General features: G+C 39.8%; 1 protein-coding gene and 1 long non-coding RNA gene across 3 annotated transcripts; one reads left to right on the forward strand and one right to left on the reverse strand.

The window, feature by feature from the left end:
- Window positions 1–1430: 1430 nt before the first annotated feature.
- On the reverse strand, window positions 1431–8914 carry LOC115567125 (uncharacterized). Of its 2 annotated transcripts, XR_003981141.1 has the most exons (5): window positions 8833–8914; window positions 3695–3802; window positions 3223–3359; window positions 2784–2930; window positions 1431–1659 (listed from the first exon to the last, which is right to left on the reverse strand). It is a non-coding gene; the product is annotated as an uncharacterized LOC115567125 (long non-coding RNA). The 2 variants fall into 2 exon arrangements; XR_003981140.1 differs by having other exon boundaries at window positions 3223–3802.
- Window positions 8872–16873, forward strand: LOC115567110 (maternal B9.15 protein). Its single transcript, XM_030393366.1, has 5 exons — window positions 8872–9101; window positions 13175–13363; window positions 13748–13885; window positions 14127–14451; window positions 15618–16873. Exons 1-5 carry the CDS (start codon window positions 8923–8925, stop codon window positions 15828–15830), a joined length of 1044 nt encoding a protein of 347 aa, XP_030249226.1. The 5' UTR covers window positions 8872–8922; the 3' UTR covers window positions 15831–16873.
- Window positions 16874–17706: the final 833 nt, after the last annotated feature.

Here is a 17706-nt window from a genome sequence, read left to right on the forward strand (position 1 = left end):
CAATATTATTCAAGGAATCATACTACACATAACGCTATCGCTATTTGTCATATTAGTTGATACACCTGTGCAACATCATGCAGTGCAGTACAACAGCTGTTCCATAAATTCTGCTTTTATAATATCTTATACATGTTCAGTTTTTGTTGACATTATCAGAAAGCTGTTCATTCTACTTTATGTTATTTGTTGAGGTCATAGTGGGTGGTGGTGCTGTGCTGGACTGCATTGTCTCGACAACTGTTGCTTATATTTTGCCTTATTTTAATGGAGAGGGCAAAATATCAGAAACACTGATGAATATAACGCACCCTAGCACAGCAGCATCCACTAAGACTCTCATAATAAACAGCAACCAGAATGATCACCTTTTAGAAATATATGAGTTTTATAAATGAAGAATGTATGGCAGAGCAGTTGAACTGGATTGTCTTAGACTGCACAAGTATGCCTTATGACATGGGTGATGAGTCTATGTATATTAGTATCTGTAATGGATATATAGTTAATGAATAATTTAAGTAATTATACAGCATTGATGCTGCATGGTGCACATCAGGAGAACTGAAGAGTAAGGACCAAAGATCTTATAGCTCAGGAATGATGATGACAAGGATGTTACATGTATCTTGTTAATGATTGTAGTTGGCGGAACAGTGATGTTTGCTGGATACAGGTAGGTGGAGGGGCAGTGATGCTGGCTTTGTCCTGAAACACTTTCAGCTGTTCTGGGGTTGCTTGGTGTGGAACCTAGGCCACTGTTCTTTTTCACCTTCTTGGTGTGGCTCTTGCTTCTAAGATGGCCATCTTTTAAGTGTTGTTTTTTCCTGTCATTCTTTTTTTTTTTTTTGCTTCAATCCTCAACCTAAACCTAATAAATCTACGATGATCTTTTCTTTTACTCCATAGCATGATGGAAGCCTGCTGGAGAGTGCCAGAGATTCCTTCTTCAACACACCCACTGCGTTGGGAAGCTCCATGAGGGAGGAACCAGCCTTTGTCCTAAACAGTTCCTCAATGTGGGGAATGACATCATAGACTTCTTGGGAGGGGTGGCAACTTAACTTTACTTGTTTTTTTGAGTAGTTTTTCTTGTTCTGTGTTCTCTGTTTTCAATTTAATCTTTAATTGAATCTTAAACTTCCCAGTGGTGTGGTATTTGAAAGTGTGCGAAACTGCAAATGCATTGTTTGAATATGATTACCTCACATATTTCTCTCTGTCTTTGGGGAAGCCATACATGCCTTTCTCCGAACGATTGGAGCATCCCCATGCAGCACAGTGCACCATGGTAAAGACTGTATTCAAGGACAACATAGCAGAAAGGACACAAACAGCTTGACATGCTGATCTGTTTGACTTCTTTAAATACAGTTTTTAAGAAATTCATTGTGGTATTAAGTGCATTGGGAAAAACAAGACTGTGTGTGATTTATTATGCATCAATGAGTAGAGTAATTTGGGAATAAGTAAGAATAGTTAACAAACAGTGATAGAATTCCATTTATTTGCAATGAATTCAAATCAAAATTGTATTTATTTGTCATGGATTTCTTATTTGAACACAGTTATCATCATAATGCTGCTGCGAGTCCAGACTTATTTTGCACTCAATTGGCAAATCATTGTTAGTCACCTGTTAGTCTGCCTCACTCAAGTCTGAAAGTAAAAAAAAAAACAAAAGAGAAAATATTAAGATTTTATTTCTGTCAACGACTGTACATGTTTAGTAAAGTTAACAGAGTTCAAAGCAATTAACACAAGTGCATAGGTATTGATAAGTAAGAATAGTTAACAAATAGTGAAATAGTGAATCAATAAAATTCTATACAAGTTTTTGCTGCTACCTTTTGCACTCATGCAAATTCTCACATAGCTCACACACATGCACACACAATTTCGCCGCTTACGTTAGCTTGTAAGCAGGATGCAGGATTTGGGGTAGCTGAGTGTATCTACTGCATGTGTGTAAAATAGCAAGTGCGTGCTTAAAGGGCTCGCCATATCAACTTAATGTTTATGTATGTAAAAATAACTAAAAATATCAACTGTGTAAACAACACCAACACTCCTCTAGTGCTCCAAGCTTGCAGTCTGGACTGTAAGCTACACTGCTAACTGAGCTAACTAGCTAAAGGCAACTACAGTTAGCAGCAGTTAACGGTTACTCTGTTGATGTGCTGCCCCCTATTTGTTTAGAGTATGAATCTAACACTTGGCCAGTTCTTCCATATTGCCCTTTAAGGTCAAGACTGAACTTTTCCATCTCTGAGTAAATAAATGTTTTTTCTGTCTTTTCTCTCATCACCCGTCTCATTCGTGTTTGAACCCAAACTTGTAAATCTTCGCCAGTGCTCATGAAGCAGGTGAATGGCTGTTTTTAATGGTACAATAATAAACTGTAGACTGTAGACCATCTAAGGCTGCTGGGACTGAGGGCCTCAACATCTCTGACTGAATAAAGATATAAATCTTACTTCCTGCTTTTTTTAAGAGCTAACCAGACACATTACCGTGATCTTAAAATGCCTTTAAAGAACAAGAAAATGTTGGAATACTATCATAAAAAAAGCATCTGTCTACATGTGCGATTTGCCAGCAAGGCGCCAAAGTGAGTAAAGCCAACTTTTTCAATCTAAAAAGAGGGCACTGGTCTAATGCATTGCAAATACAAATAGGTATCGACCCACTGAGAGGTGGAGAGGAGGAGGAGGGAGGGAGGGAGGGAGGGGGATGGGCAGATGATAAAGGTCAAAGAAGGTGTGTGCTGCATGCGCTCATACCTTTTGTCAAAGAGGACGAATACACTCTCCATAGTTAACCACATTACTGAGGAGCAGCGAGGACGAAGGGGGACTGGATCCTACGAGAAACACTTCTCTCTCTTAATGCAGACAAACTATTCCCCCCAGCCCAAGGACAGTCATTACCTGAGGGGAAAGAGGCAGCATGTGTGTTAGGGGAAGAGATGCTTATACTGGCGCTGATCTTGAAAGGGCCTGGCCGATCGATCGCATTAAGCTCCCTGCGAAAGAGAGAAATCAATATGTTTTTAAAGGCGAAGCAGGCTGCATGTGGTGTGTGCGTGTGGGCTTCATTGATACCGCCAGACGTGTTCAGAGAGAAGCTGTTCCTGAAAAAGAACGATCACATTTCGAGGTCAAGTGCTTTCATTTCCAATACTTATCTACAAAAATCTGAACACTTGTGAGAAATACGTACATTGAAACCGTGTCCCGGTTTGAGTTCCCATTATCACAGCAGAAGACCAGCCAGTATTTGAGGAGCACGAATGCCAAACTGGCAGGGAAAATCAATAGTTTGAAGAAAGTCGTGCAGAAGCTGTGAGGTCTGAGAGGCTGCATGAGGATTAGAAAGACAGGAAGAACGAAGCAGAACGACCTGTGACTCTTTGAGAAAATTAATTGCTTGTTTAATGCAATCAGTCTTATAGTTAACAGCAGAAATTGCCTACAGAGGTTCACCACAAGAAGATGGAGTGGGAAGGAGGTCAACGCCAGCAAAAAGAGTGAGAAAGAGAGACGGTCGGTAAACAAAGACGGAGAAGGCAATTTAATTTCCATCAGCCCCTCAAAACAATGCTAATCAATACTAACACACCCACTCTTGAACATTTTCTACCTCTCTCATGTCTCTATCTATCTATTTCCATCTCTCACACACACTCACTCACCGCAATTTTTTTTCCCTTGAGTTGGCAACTGGGACAGGCAGTGTGACCCAGTACAGGCAGGAGAGAAGAAAAAATCCACACAGATCTGACACACTGTCCTCAGAGCACCTGCAATGACACAAACACACACCACTGTCAGGAGACAGAAAGGAAAGGGAAAAAAAGGTTAAAATAGAAATAGACCAAGAGAAACCAAGGGACTAATGAGGAGCTGCGTGAAAGAAAGAAGGAAAAGGGACATAAAGGTGTGTGTAGACGGAAAAGGAAGAACAGACTGAAAGACAACAGGAAAAGTGAGAGAGGTAACAGGAATTACTGACATCGCACAGAGAACTAATAATCAGCTAATGGCTCGTCTGTAAAGCATTAAAGGCCGACATGTTTGTTTTCATTCTCTTTCATTGTGCAAATGTCCTGCAAGAATGCAGTATTTCAAATAAAATTAAGGCCTGATATTAGACTTAAAAGAAATACAAATGGAGGGATGATGGTTGAGTTTGAAGAAAGCTGACAGATGCGGTTATCAAGGGAGAAAAGGAGAGCTGACACCTAAATATAGCGATAAAGACTGGGACAGAGTCGTGAGTAGTAGTTTCTGCCTCGTTCGGTGCAACATTTTGAACTGGGATTAAATTTAAGAAGAGAAACCAGCCTGCCCTCTAGTGGTTACAAAGAGGAACTAACACAGTCTGGTCAGGAGTGAAGTGCAGCTCCCTGATCAATATTATCTAAGAAGCCGTGGTGGAAAGTAAAACAGTACATTTACTCAAGCATTGTAATTAAGCACTGTTTCAAGGTTCCTGTGCTTTACTTGAATATTCACATTTTATGTCACTTTAAAATAAAATTTCTTCTCTATCAAGGGAGCTACAGGACTTTTTACATTTACTTCACAGTTGTAGTCACTCTGTAATCTAGGTTTTACATACAAAACATATAGTTGGCTCGTAAAATACGATACTTTGCAAACTAGGCAACAATCAATTAGCAGCAACATTTTTTTTTTACACTTAATAATGTAGGGGTTCTGACCTTAAGGGACTATAAAGAAAATACTCTTATGGTACAATCTTGTTAATATTATATGAGCCTTTGCTCTGTGATTTATGTGAGTCTTTCAGTCTGTGTTGCTGTGAACTGCTGGTATTTATGGATGCTTTATTGATCTTAAACATACAGACTCGCAGCTTGTTATGGTCGTAGCTCTGTGGTCAAGAGCCATGAGTTTGAACAAATTATATAGGACAGTTTGTTGAAAATAAGCCCAGATAAATTAGTTATCATCACAATGCTGCTGCGAGTCCAGACTTATTGTGCACTCAATTGGCAAATCATTGTTAGTCACCTGTTAGTCTGCCTCACTCAAGTCTGAAAGTAAAAAAAAAAAAAAAAAGAGAAAATATTACGATTTTATTGCTGTCAACGACTGTACAGGTTTAGTAAAGTTAACAGAGTTCAAAGCAATTAACACAAATGCATAGGTATTGATAAGTAAGAAGAGTTAACAAATAGTGAAATAGTGAATCAATAAAATTCTATACAAGTTTTTGCTGCTACCTTTTGCACTCAGACAAATTCTCACATAGCTCACACACATGCACACACAAACTCGCCGCTTACGTTAGCTTGTAAGCAGGATGCAGGATTTGGGGTAGCTGAGTGTATCTACTGCATGTGTGTAAAATAGCAAGTGCGTGCTTAAATGGCTCGCCATATCAACTTAATGTTTATGTATGTAAAAATAACTACAAGTATCAACTGTGTAAACAACACCAACACTCCTCTAGTGCTCCAAGCTTGCAGTCTGGACTGTAAGCTACACTGCTAACTGAGCTAACTAGCTAAAGGCAACTACAGTTAGCAGCAGTTAACGGTTACTCTGTTGATGTGCTGCCCCCTATTTGTTTAGAGTATGAATCTAACACTTGGCCAGTTCTTCCATATTGCCCTTTAAGGTCAGGACTGAACTTTTCCATCTCTGAGTAAAGAAATGTTTTTTCTGTCTTTTCTCTCATCACCCGTCTCATTCGTGTTTGAACCCAAACTTGTAAATCTTCGCCAGTGCTCATGCAGCAGGTGAATGGCTGTTTTTAATGGTACAATAATAAACTGTAGACTGTAGACCATCTAAGGCTGCTGGGACTGAGGGCCTCAACATCTCTGACTGAATAAAGATAAAATAAGCCCAGATAAATCTAAATATGTGCAAGGCGAAAATAAAAAAGCTGCGGTAATCCACAAACGCACTTAAGATTTTAGGAGGACAGTAAAACCAGTAATGATGTGCATTTATGAATTCCAGTGTGTCAGCTTATTATGGTGAAACCCAAACTCAAAAACAATGTAACAGCCAACCTGAACGCTGTTTTATTAAACATTGGTAAGTATTTTGGTTAAAAATCAAATGTGGTTATCATTGCTTTGATTTGACTGAAAAATATAATAAATTAAGTTATGATTGTTGAAATATAAAATCTGTACTGTCTCCTAATAAGGACCTTCAAAAATATTAAAGCAATAACTTTACTATTGGTTAATAAATTATTTACTACACTGCTCAAAAAAATGAAGGGAACACTTTAAACACACATCAGATCTTAATAAATGAATTACTCAAGTTAGTAAATCTTTTCTGATGTACGTTATATAATTTGTTGAAAACAAAATGACGTAACAATGGTCAGTGAAATCCAAAATCATGAGCCCACTGAGGGCTGGATTCAAAATCACACTGAGAATCAAAGTAAATAATTGAACAGGCTGATCCAACTTGCTTGAATTCTATCACTGCAACTCATCATGTGACTCAGTAGTGTGTACGGCTCCCGCGCACCTGTACACATACCCAGCAACGTCTGGGCATGTAGCTGATGAGTCAGCTGCTGGTGTCCCGGGGAATCTCCTCCCAGACCTGGATCAGGGCATTAGTGAGCACCTGAAGTCTGTGACCGCACTTGGTGTCGCTGGATTCACCAATGCATAGCATCCCATAGGTGCTCAATTGGATTTAGGTCGGGGGAACAAGAGGGACAGTCAATGGCATCAATACTTTCGTCATCCATGAACTCCCTACACACTCATGGCCAAATGAGGCCTGACATTGTCCTGCATCAGGAGGAACCCAGGGCCCACTGTACCATCATAAGATCTGACAACCGCTCTGAGGATTTAATCCCGGTACTTTACAGCAGACAGGGTACTGTTGCTTATGACATGGAAGCCTGTGCGACCCTCCAAGGATATGTCTCCCCAGACCATCACTGATCCACTGCAGAACCGGTCATACTGGATGATGTTATAGGCAACACAATGTCCACCACAGCATCTCCAGAGTCTCTCACGTCTTTCACATGTGCTCAGTGTGAACCTGCTCTCATCTGTGAAGAGAGCAGGACACCAGTAGCGGACCTGCCAATTCTGGTGTTCTCTCACAAATGCCAGTGGAGCTGTATGGTGCAGGGCTGTGAGCACAGGTCCCACTAGGTGCCATTCTGGAGCAACTGGACTACCTGTGCAACCTGTTTGGACTGCAGGTGCCGCCTCATGCAGAGAGAGCAATTGTCTGTGGCCACCACATGCAAAAACTTTCCCTTTATGTATGTTGTTTTGCTTTTGCCTCTCCATTGCACCTGTTGTCACTTTCATTTGCACCAAAGTAGTGGAATTGATTCATGATTACTTCTGCTTCCTAAATGGACAGATTGATATCCCTGAATTTTAACTGACTTGGTGTTATACTATGGCAATAAAGTGTTCCCTTAATCCCCCAAGTACTGTACTTTAAACAATTAGGATCTGGATAAATAGTTTAAAATCCGAACCTAAATCCACTTATTAATAACCCATTATTCTCTAAAGATGCATGGATTATTAAAAAAAATGTTTTATTAATGATTAATGACAGCAGATGTAATGGTTATTAGAAAGCAGGAGTATTTATAAACAACATTATCACTAACTGGTCTATTAAGGTACTGTTATTTATTTTATTTTATTTTTTGAGGGACTTGAGTTTCCAGTTTATGCTTCTTCACAACATAAAAAGAAAATATATTTTTATATCTATGTTTTTTCTTACTTTATAGAATAGGTTTTGTTATATTATTTCATATTTCTTTCACAATATGAATTATAAATATATATATACATATATATATATATATATATATGTATATATATATATATATATATATATATATATATATATATATATATATATATATATATATATATATATACATATATATTGGATAGTATATCGCTTATAGCTTTTTTAACTAGTACGTCTTATGACCAGAAGTTATGATAACTTTTAGTTTTTCATTTTGTCATGTGCCAATTTAATGCAAACTTGGTTGCTGGTTCAGAGACCCGGCTCCCCCAGCTGCATGTCGAAACAAGAGCAAGATACTGAACCCTAAATGGTCAGTAGACAGGAAAAGCACCATAGAAATGCAAATCCATTTACATCATAATTTTTTCTGTCACTTCATGACCAGGTGTGACTGTGGGATTGAATCTGTGTCAGTTGTTTTGGTTTTCGTCTGTTTTATTTTTTTTATGACAGATTAAATAAAAACTACCATGTCAAAGGAGTTCTCCACCATTCATGTAATGTAACTACGTAGATTCACTTAAACTTTGAGGTACTTTCCTCAGGTTTTACCCCCTTTGCTACTTTGCTTTTCAACTCCACACATACATTTTGACACCTGTGCTATTAAAATCTATTTCAATAATTACATATAGTAGCCTACACACAGCATTGGTACTTTCTATTTTGCCACTTTGCATTGCTGCTTCTATTGGAATCTATTATGTTTTTTCCCAACCTGGCAACCATAAAGATGTCTTCCCTGATCATCTTACAAGCCACTGATGAAGCAGTCAGTTAACACAGCCTGTAAATCTTTAATAAAAGGGCGCGTTGTTAGAAAGTGGAAGCAAAACGAGTATCTTGAACGATGACGTGACCATAATATCACTGTTATCTGCCACGCGCCAAACAAAAAATAAACCTGCACGAGGGATAAACATCAAATATCACAGAGTTAAAGGACAATGAGTATTATTGTAAGTAATAGGACCGAACAGACGTCCTGTAACAGAGAGAAAGCCCCGTTCACTCAGCTGTTTACCTTCACTGCCCATATTTGGTCCGGTGGGGTGTCGCCCCGTCAGCTCTTGCTCACGGCGCTGAGTAAAGGAAGTGAGTCACACTGACGGTAATGTTACGTCTCTGTTGCAGCAGCAGGGACGAGCGCAGAGCCGAGAACAAGGAAGCAACATGTGCTAACCATAATAACTCCAACACAGCAGCACGGAGGCAGCAGCAGGCAGACAGCCACGAGACAACAAGCACAAGGGGCCCCGAGGACACTCACGCGCTGCCCGGACGCTTTGTATCGTGAGTACCGCTCTCTATCTGTCTCTCTCTGAGTGTTTTTATCAATGGTTAATTTGTTGAGGTCGCTTTTATCAAACTGTTATCAATAAGTCCGCCACTTGATTTTGTGTGTCGTTCTGTTTATTATCAGCGAACAATTTATTTTTATGTTTTTACTAGTTTATCACAAAGGGGTTTAACGGATAAACTTTTAGAAACTACCCCGCGTCAAACTTTTTTAAGAGTTGAGTAAACGTGAAGTTGTACCTTCAACACCTCAGCGGAGGCCTGTTTCTGCTCATTTCCACTGGGGGGTTTCCGCGCTGTCAGAAAACCCGAAAACCCAAATGTGTTATTTCCAGCTCGTCGCGAGAAGTTTCCTCTCCCTCAGCAGTGAGAACAGAAACTAGAGTCCCGAGAGAGAATTCAGCTGTCGTTTCATCTCGACTTTTTTTTCTTCTTCAACTTATTCTTCATTTCTGGTTGTGATACACAGCCACGAGCAGCTACACGCACACAGACACGTGTTCCTAACTTGAGTCACGCACTCAAAGTTGTGTCTTCATCGCGTTGTTGTGTCTCCTTCAGTTTCACCTGAAGTGAAATATCGACGAAACCAGATCTCAAAGAGGTCTCACAAAGCCTCACCTGTACCTGCCTGTCGGTCACAACCACGAACCCCCTGTTCAGCTGTGCATTGAGAACACCTTAAAGGTGCACTGCGTAGTTTTGGAGAAGAAACCCTCACGTGGAATTTTGATATTTGCATTATTAACGACTTAATAACACGAACTCAGAAATGTGTATCTTTTCCAAAACTGAATAAACAAGAGGTTCTCAGGGGACAAGGTCCCCAGAACACTGTTTGTTTATAGGTGGCGGACCCTGCCACCTTTCTGGATTCAAATTGAAGAGTACGGAATTCTGTTGTTCCTTCAAGGTCAGTCCGTTTAGTCAGGCATGAAAACAAAGAGAGTTTGTTAGGTCGTTAAAATATCAGTCAATCAAGGTCCCACTCCCACCCCAAAACTGCATAGTGCACCTTGATAATTGATAATTACCTACTTGGTAAAACAGTATGAAATTGTTTTGTCCTTTAAAGTCAGCTTGTTTATTCAGTTTATTGTCACAAAGTAAGATAATTTGTTTATTTAGTTTGTTTAGGCAAAAAACAGCCAGATAAAGATCTTTATCATTTGGATTAAAATGTCCTCCCCAAAAGCACCTTTTTGATAAGTTAAATCAAAACAAAGAACAAAAACATGTCGGCTTATACTTGTTGAGACACACTTGGTGAGATGTTGCTAAAGGTGTTGATCATTTATTATTAATAGTAATTATTGCACTTTCTCTTTGCATTCCCCTCAAATGCTGTTTGGAGGCATAGAAAAATCAGTCAATTAAGATTATTCTCTTTTGATTAAAATGTCTTACATTAAGCTACATAGTGCTGCTTTAAAGGCGTCAAATGGCGACCAGAGAAGTGATTCAGCCTCTCCTCCATCATTAAACACACGGTCTCAGTCTGCAAATCGGTCAAGTTTTTCACACGTAAAATCAAAACAGTATCAGCAGACTTTGTGATAATGGCTGCATGTCGCTGTTCAGTAAACAGACAGAGTAAACATGGTGTGCAGACTGAGTAGCCAACTCTGCTCGTCATGGTTGGGAGCCTATTTTTTTTTTAAGGGCGTCACTGAACCTTTGATTAGATCAAGAAAGTGGCACAAGTAATCAAAATAAAATAAAATAGATAAACCCAGTTGGAGATGTGAATGTGTCTCAGGTTTCCTGGTATCTCCAAACATTTCTCTTTAAGTTGGTATGATGCAAGTTAGTTGTAAACATGACTCAGTCTGGGCTGGGCTCTAACAGAATACAATGCGTGACTTGAGAGCGATGCGTGTGGTGTTGCATGTTGTCAGCTGAACCTTGTGTCAGGGCCAAAAATAATAAATCACAAGAAATTATTTTAACACTGTTACATGTCGTCCTGTGTGAACCACTACTGTATTTCTCAGATAATCCAACAGGTGTTTAAATTGTTTATTAGTTTGTGAGACAGATACATTTTTCTCAAGCCATATCGGAAAAGCCAGAGCTGACACTATTAGTAAATTAGTTGAAATTGAATCAGCTGCAATTTTGAGAATCAATTCATCATTTAATCATAAACGCCCACAAAAAACACTGGTTCCACCTTCTCACATATGAATATTTGTATGTCCTCTTTGATACCAAACGGAATATCTTTGGATTTTTCATTGTTTTTTGAACAAAATAAGCTTAAACTTGGGATTGAATGCGCACAATGTAACTTGTGACTCTATGGGTCGGACTTTGGTGATGTTGTGAAGTCGTGTGGGATCGTGGAGGTTGTTTTCATAAGTGTTAAACAGCCTCCTTTCCCCGTGAAAATTGATTATCGTGCTCCAACACGAGCGAACAAACAAACACTCTCTGACGTATCACAGTGGTCCTGCTACTGTTACCTTGATTGAAGGTGCAGATGTCGGTTTGATTGTTGTCGGGAATATTTGGGATAATGTAAGTACACAACTCAACAAAATTATATAACAAAAGCCTAGCGACTTTGAGACATTGTGATGGTAATTTTCTCTATATTCTAACATTTTATTACCAAACAATTAATCAGTTAATCAAGAATCAGATTAATAATAGTAAAAAAAAATAATAATAAACTCCTACATCAAACAACTTAAATACTAAAATGAATTGATATCACAATGGCAGGAGACAATAACATACAACGTAGTATTTCTTCAATAATTTTCGCATCTTGTTTTCTGAAACATTCAGAGCCAAATGTATGTTTCATCTCTGCTTTATGTTACTGAAATGTGAATCATGTTAACTTGGACATGAACACTCTATATGAAAGATTGAGGGGGACAAGGGCAGTGAGACGTCCAGTTAAAGCACAGTCAGCGAACACACCCTCAGTGTTTTCTCGAGGTTTCAAGTTGAGGAAATACAATGCTGCTTTAACATTCTTTAAAGTTTTGGCAGAAATTTTGAAACGGCAACGGACCAGAAAAACCTGTGTCAGTGTTTGTGTGTGTCGGACAAAGTGACAGGTTGTTCTGACCAATAACCTTTTGCTTTTTCGGAATGTTGGAATGAACCCTCAGCTGCTGAGTGATGGAAATCAAAATGGAGATGTAACCCAGAAAAACAACAAACTGAAGGATACGTGCAATTTGAACCTGTTTACCACGCAAACTAATAACTGACTGCAATTTGAAAGGCTGCTGTTTAACATCTAAACATATGGCTCTCATAGTTGGAGTGATGTAAAAACATATTTGTTAGGGTTCTAAAGTTACAACTACTCTTACTTGTTGTGTCACACCACTCCTCTTAGTCGAGGTTGTGGCCAAGTCCGCCGGGGCAAATAATAATTTTCTCTCACAACACATTACACATGCTGAAGCAACAGTTGTGTGTTCCAAGCCACAATAACAAATGACTCCCTGCACCTCAAAGTTCAAGGCACGACTCTCTCGTCAGGGCCATCAGCAGGATGTCAGCACTCCGAGCCATCTCTGCTGCAAAGTTGGATTTGCCTTGGCCTTTGTTGAACACAGTTCTCTCTTCGGTCAGGCTGACATTGGCACCAAACCCAAACAGACATGCTATCAGAGCATAAACAGCACAGTGAGCTCATTGGATTTGCATTTCAGAATACTTGCATGTCAGCATGGCAGGGCTACTTTGCATCTTGTTTGCCTGAATACAAACTCCACTCTCAACACGTCGCCATGTCCGTAGCTGTAAAATGCCAGGCACTCGTACACACAGCGCTCCCCTGAAGGTTATAAAAATAGGAGGCTGAGGGGTAACTGCACAGGGAAGTGCTGTTATCACTGCAACTGACGTTCCTGCTCCCCCGCAGCTTATTGAAGGGAAGTCACAGTCTGTTACCAAAAACTTAAATCACACTTCTTTATGTACTCAAATGTCAGCGTGGTGTGTTATTACAGAGCCACTCACTCATTCTCATAAACACAGAGACACCACAATGTATATGTTTACAGCCTCAAGTGATTTTTTTTCTCCCCTTTTTTCCTCAGTTTTTCTACAGACACCATGAAAAGAGAGGTGAAAGCTGGAGTCAACTTCCTCAAACGCCTGGTCGTGGCACGTGGCAAACTGGATGAAGCCAAGGCAGAATTGTTTGCTGAGAAGCTACAGAAACTATTATGCGACAAATACGAGGACCACTGGTACCCTGACAGCCCCAGCAAGGGCCAGGCGTACAGGTAATTACTAATATTAAAGGTGCACGTTGTAGTTTTGGGGCAGAAATTTTAATTTGGGAGATCTTTGTTTTCATGACTGAATAAAAAATCATTTTATAATCATTTCATATCGGTTTACTATGTTTATATGTGGCAGAACCTGCCACCTCTCTAGCTTCCAAGAGTGTTCTGGGACCTTATTTTCCTCTGAGAACAGCTTATTTATTCAGTGATGGAAGAGATAAATATTTCTGAGTTTGCATTATAACCTCATTAATATAATAAGTCTTGGTTTGAATTTCTTCTCCAAAACTACACAGTGCTCATTTAAAAAGATTAAAAGATTGTAGAATTATATCTCATTTATCAGCGAGATCCATATAATCATTCGCGCTTACTCTACAGATGTATCCGGATAAATAATGGAGTGCTCTGTGATGAGGCGGTCCTGAAGGCGTGTGAGGAAAGTGAGCTCACACCCAGTGAGCTCGGCCTCCCGCGTGAGCTCACTCTGTGGATCGACCCCCTGGAGGTGTGTGCAAGGTGAGTCACCGGCTGGCCTGCTGAGGCAGAGGCAAAGAATGACACCGACAGACGAGCTTTAACAACAAGGAGGCGTTTCTCAGTCTAGCCAAGATTTATGAGAGTGAGTTCAAGCCATGATGCATACTGCAAAGTGGTGAATAACAGCATGTGGGACGTGAAAAGTACGAATATAGGCAACAGTTAAATTAAGAATGACTTGCGTGTGGTTTAAAATAACCCGCCTTTTTTTTCTTCACAGATCTGGAGAGAACAGCAGGCCCTTCACGATAAGCTTTTTCAAAGAGGAAGATGACGAGGAGGAGGAGGAGGAGGGTGCGAAGGGAGAACGGCATGACTTGTCTGGGGAATCTGTAAACCTGGACACATCAGATTACCACTCCGCTACCTCTTCAGATTGTGGTTCCACTGCATCGAGCGACACAGAGGAGGAGGCAAAAGATGACGAGAAGGAGGTTGCGAAGAAGGAAGCGGCAGAAAGTGACACGTACACAATATTGATGGTGCCCAGGATTCGGAAGAGGCGCGGAGAAGGACCAAATAAGGTCAAATACGTCAGAAATATGGTAATTATTTCTTATTTAGGACCATCTGTTCGTGATATTCTTTTCTTACTGTCAAGAAATCCCATAAAAAACAAACCAAGGAAACTGAACCTACGACATGTCTTGTCTGTGCAGTCAAAGTCTGATATGACTGTGTATAATCTGTGCCATAGAATTTAATTGTTGTACAAAAACACATCAATGAACCACACTGTACTGAAGAGTTTGAAGCTTTAGTTTACATTCAGTTTCTAAATCAACATGTCATCTATTCAGCAATTCTAGAGAATTCTCATTCCCAGCGGAATCAATCAACAATCTTTATCCAGACTAGCAGCCATCCAACAGCACCATAAATTACATTTATACAACCCAAGTAGAAGGGGGGGAAAAAAAACAAAACAAAACATATATATATATATATATATATATATATATATATATATATATATATATAAATATATATATATATATAAATATAAAAATTGGGCTATAACACTATTATAGTAAAAATACTTAGGTCTATACCAAAAAACATCATTTATGTATCTGCATTCACTTGCAGCTCAATTAATTGTTCATTGAATCACTTGATTCAAATTGTGGATTCTGCTCGACGATTTTTTGGGTGACTGCATCTCAAAATATGTCAGACAGTTAAGCTTCATTTGAAATCCTTAGAAGAAGCATTACGGTCTGAAACATTTGCATGAATTACCATAAAATGGGCACTGTAGTGGGAGTCAGTCCCTCATACCATATCCTGCTGCTTTTAGAGCCAGAACATCAAATGTGTTAATCCGCAGCTGGAATTGGTCCCAAAGAAATGCACCAATTATGCATATAGGTAACGCTTGCTAGAAACTACAGTTCCTGGCTGCCACTACCTAATGGCAGCTGCAGTTAGCAGTCACTCTGATGAAATGCTACTCTTGTTTGTTTTGAGTGTGAATTAGACAGTTCTTACATACTGCACCTTTAAATATGTCCCCTGTAGGAACAGAACGTCTGAAAGAACTGAGAGACAGACAAAGGGATTGTTGGTTTTGGTCTTTTCATGGGACTTGTTGACATTGTGATTACGTTTCAGTATTAAATGTTCTAGAAAGGAAAACACCTTTGTTTCCTCCCATATGGACAAAGTGTGTTTCACGTCCCTCTAATCTCTTGCACTCCTTCCTGTTCAGATCCCTGCCAGCCTCCAGTATTTCTACCACCCTGCACCAGTTTGGCCTCAGTACAAGAAGGGCGCTCCAGTGTTTCTGAACACAGTGTGCGTGCCTCCAGCACCGCCTCCTCCGCCCCAGCAGGTATTTGGCTACTACATCTTGCCGCAGCCGTCTCCACAGTTCATCCTGCCTCAGGCCACTCTGCAGCCCTGGGGAGCTGTGAAGGGTTAGACCGTCCAGGGAAGTGTCTTTCCAAGCTCCCTCAACTGAGCCATGTTGTGTCAGGTCTCTGAGTCCAGAAAAAAATTGGGCCACAAAAGAACATTTTTAACTGTATCGCTGAAAGTAATTCCTTGTGCAACCTCTAATAATTCCTCTTTTCATTTTTTATATTTCTGGTGACTTGTAATCTATGTCTTGTACTCAGCAAAGATACCACTAAACTTGAGCAAAAACTTTGTTTTGTTGCCATCAATCTGTCAGGTCTGCACTGCTAATTCTTTCTTACGTACTGTACACGTGAAGAATGACTTCAGTCACTGGGTGCTAGGACTAACTCAGGAACTCTCAGCAATATCCTTGAAATGCCAAATAATTGTCTTTCTCTGCATTATTTTTGTTGTTTTGTCAATCTCTTTGCTATTCCTCTCACCAGATAGTGTGTACACAGTGTATACATCACGGTAAATCAATGTAAAATGTGATTCAGAGTTTTAATCTATTGTAGCTAAAGTTACCTTATGTGTATATTAAGAAGAATATTTTTACTAAACTGCTTGTAAATAATCCAGAACTTAGATGCACACTTTCTAACCTCACTGTGTTATTGTTGTAACTTATTTGGCCACCACGAGATGGCGCTCAAGTCACAGCTCATACATGGACGTGTATATTCCTTTTTTTTTTTATTAACTGGCTGCTCAATATTGCACATGTAACCTCAGAGAACATGGTTTGAAACTCTCTGCTGTCAGCAAAATTCCCAATGTTTATTATCCGGGTGTATCTGTCTTATGGCCTGCTAAAAGAAAAGCTGTGTGGGTTTTTTTTTTAAAAAAAAACTTTTTTTTATTGTAAATAACTTGCAATGAAATCTACTCCGGCTGTATAAATCCTGACAGTCACTCACTGATCCTTATATACTGTGTGCGCATGTTGTATTATTTAATTATAGTCATGCTTATTTATTGGAACTTTGTGTGCTTTAAGCATTTGTTTTGCATTTGCTATTTACCTCCTTATTGCCACCAATTAAATCATCTCACACCTGATTATTCAAGTCATCCTCTGTCGTTTATTCCTGTAATCAACTTGTGCTGAATTTGGTGCCGTTTACTGTAATGAAAACATTTTGACCTGACCTAGAAAAACCACCTGTCCTTCTGAGCGCTGTAGGGATCATTACAAGTCATACAGGCAGGATGCTGCAGCGGAAGGACTGCTGCGTACTGGGTGCGTCATTTAACCCAAGGTCATGACGCTGTTCCTCCTCTGGAAGGCCTAGTGAAGAGAGCGAGGGGAGAGCTTGTGTCACGTAGTGTTTTGCCTATGGAGGACTTGCAGGAAGTGAAAGGACATGTTGGCAAGTCAAGTGAAAAAAACGAACAGGAATGGGAAGTACACCAATATACAATAAAGCAAATACGGCATATTTATAGTGATTCCATGAAGGCAACACCTTAAAATCCTGTTGAAAAATGAACCCAAGTGACTTCCAAACCCTGACTGCCGCGGGGTCAGAGCGCAACAGGTCACCGGAGCGCGCTCAGCCACGAGATGTCACTCTGTAGCTGCTGAACTCGTGCTCATCCCTGTTGTCAGACTACCAATAAACAAAGGCATGTAACATGAGGTTCCTTATGTTTTGTTTTTTATGGTTTTCCTTATTTGTGCTCAGAAAAGAAAAGCAGGTATTCATGTGGCCTGTTCACCGATAATTAAAATACAAAACAGGCACAAGAATCTGAGAAAACAAAAGAAAAACATGGACACAAAGAGTTCATTTGTGGCAGGCTGACGCACGCACACACACACACACACACACACACACACACGCACGCACACAAATTTAAAATACTAACCCATGCAAATAGGAGAGCAGAGCTGC

Source organism: Sparus aurata, chromosome 17, assembly GCF_900880675.1.
Source record: "Sparus aurata chromosome 17, fSpaAur1.1, whole genome shotgun sequence".
NCBI classification, from domain to species: Eukaryota; Metazoa; Chordata; class Actinopteri; order Spariformes; family Sparidae; genus Sparus; species Sparus aurata.

Coding starts and splice junctions, on each gene's coding strand:
- LOC115567110 (XM_030393366.1), top strand. CDS start 8,923: ATGTTACGTCTCTGTTGCAGCAGCAGGGACGAGCGCAGAGCCGAGAAC. Junction 9,102..13,174: donor CTGCCCGGACGCTTTGTATC/GTGAGTACCGCT, acceptor TTTTTTCCTCAG/TTTTTCTACAGACACCATGA. Junction 13,364..13,747: donor AGCAAGGGCCAGGCGTACAG/GTAATTACTAAT, acceptor CTTACTCTACAG/ATGTATCCGGATAAATAATG.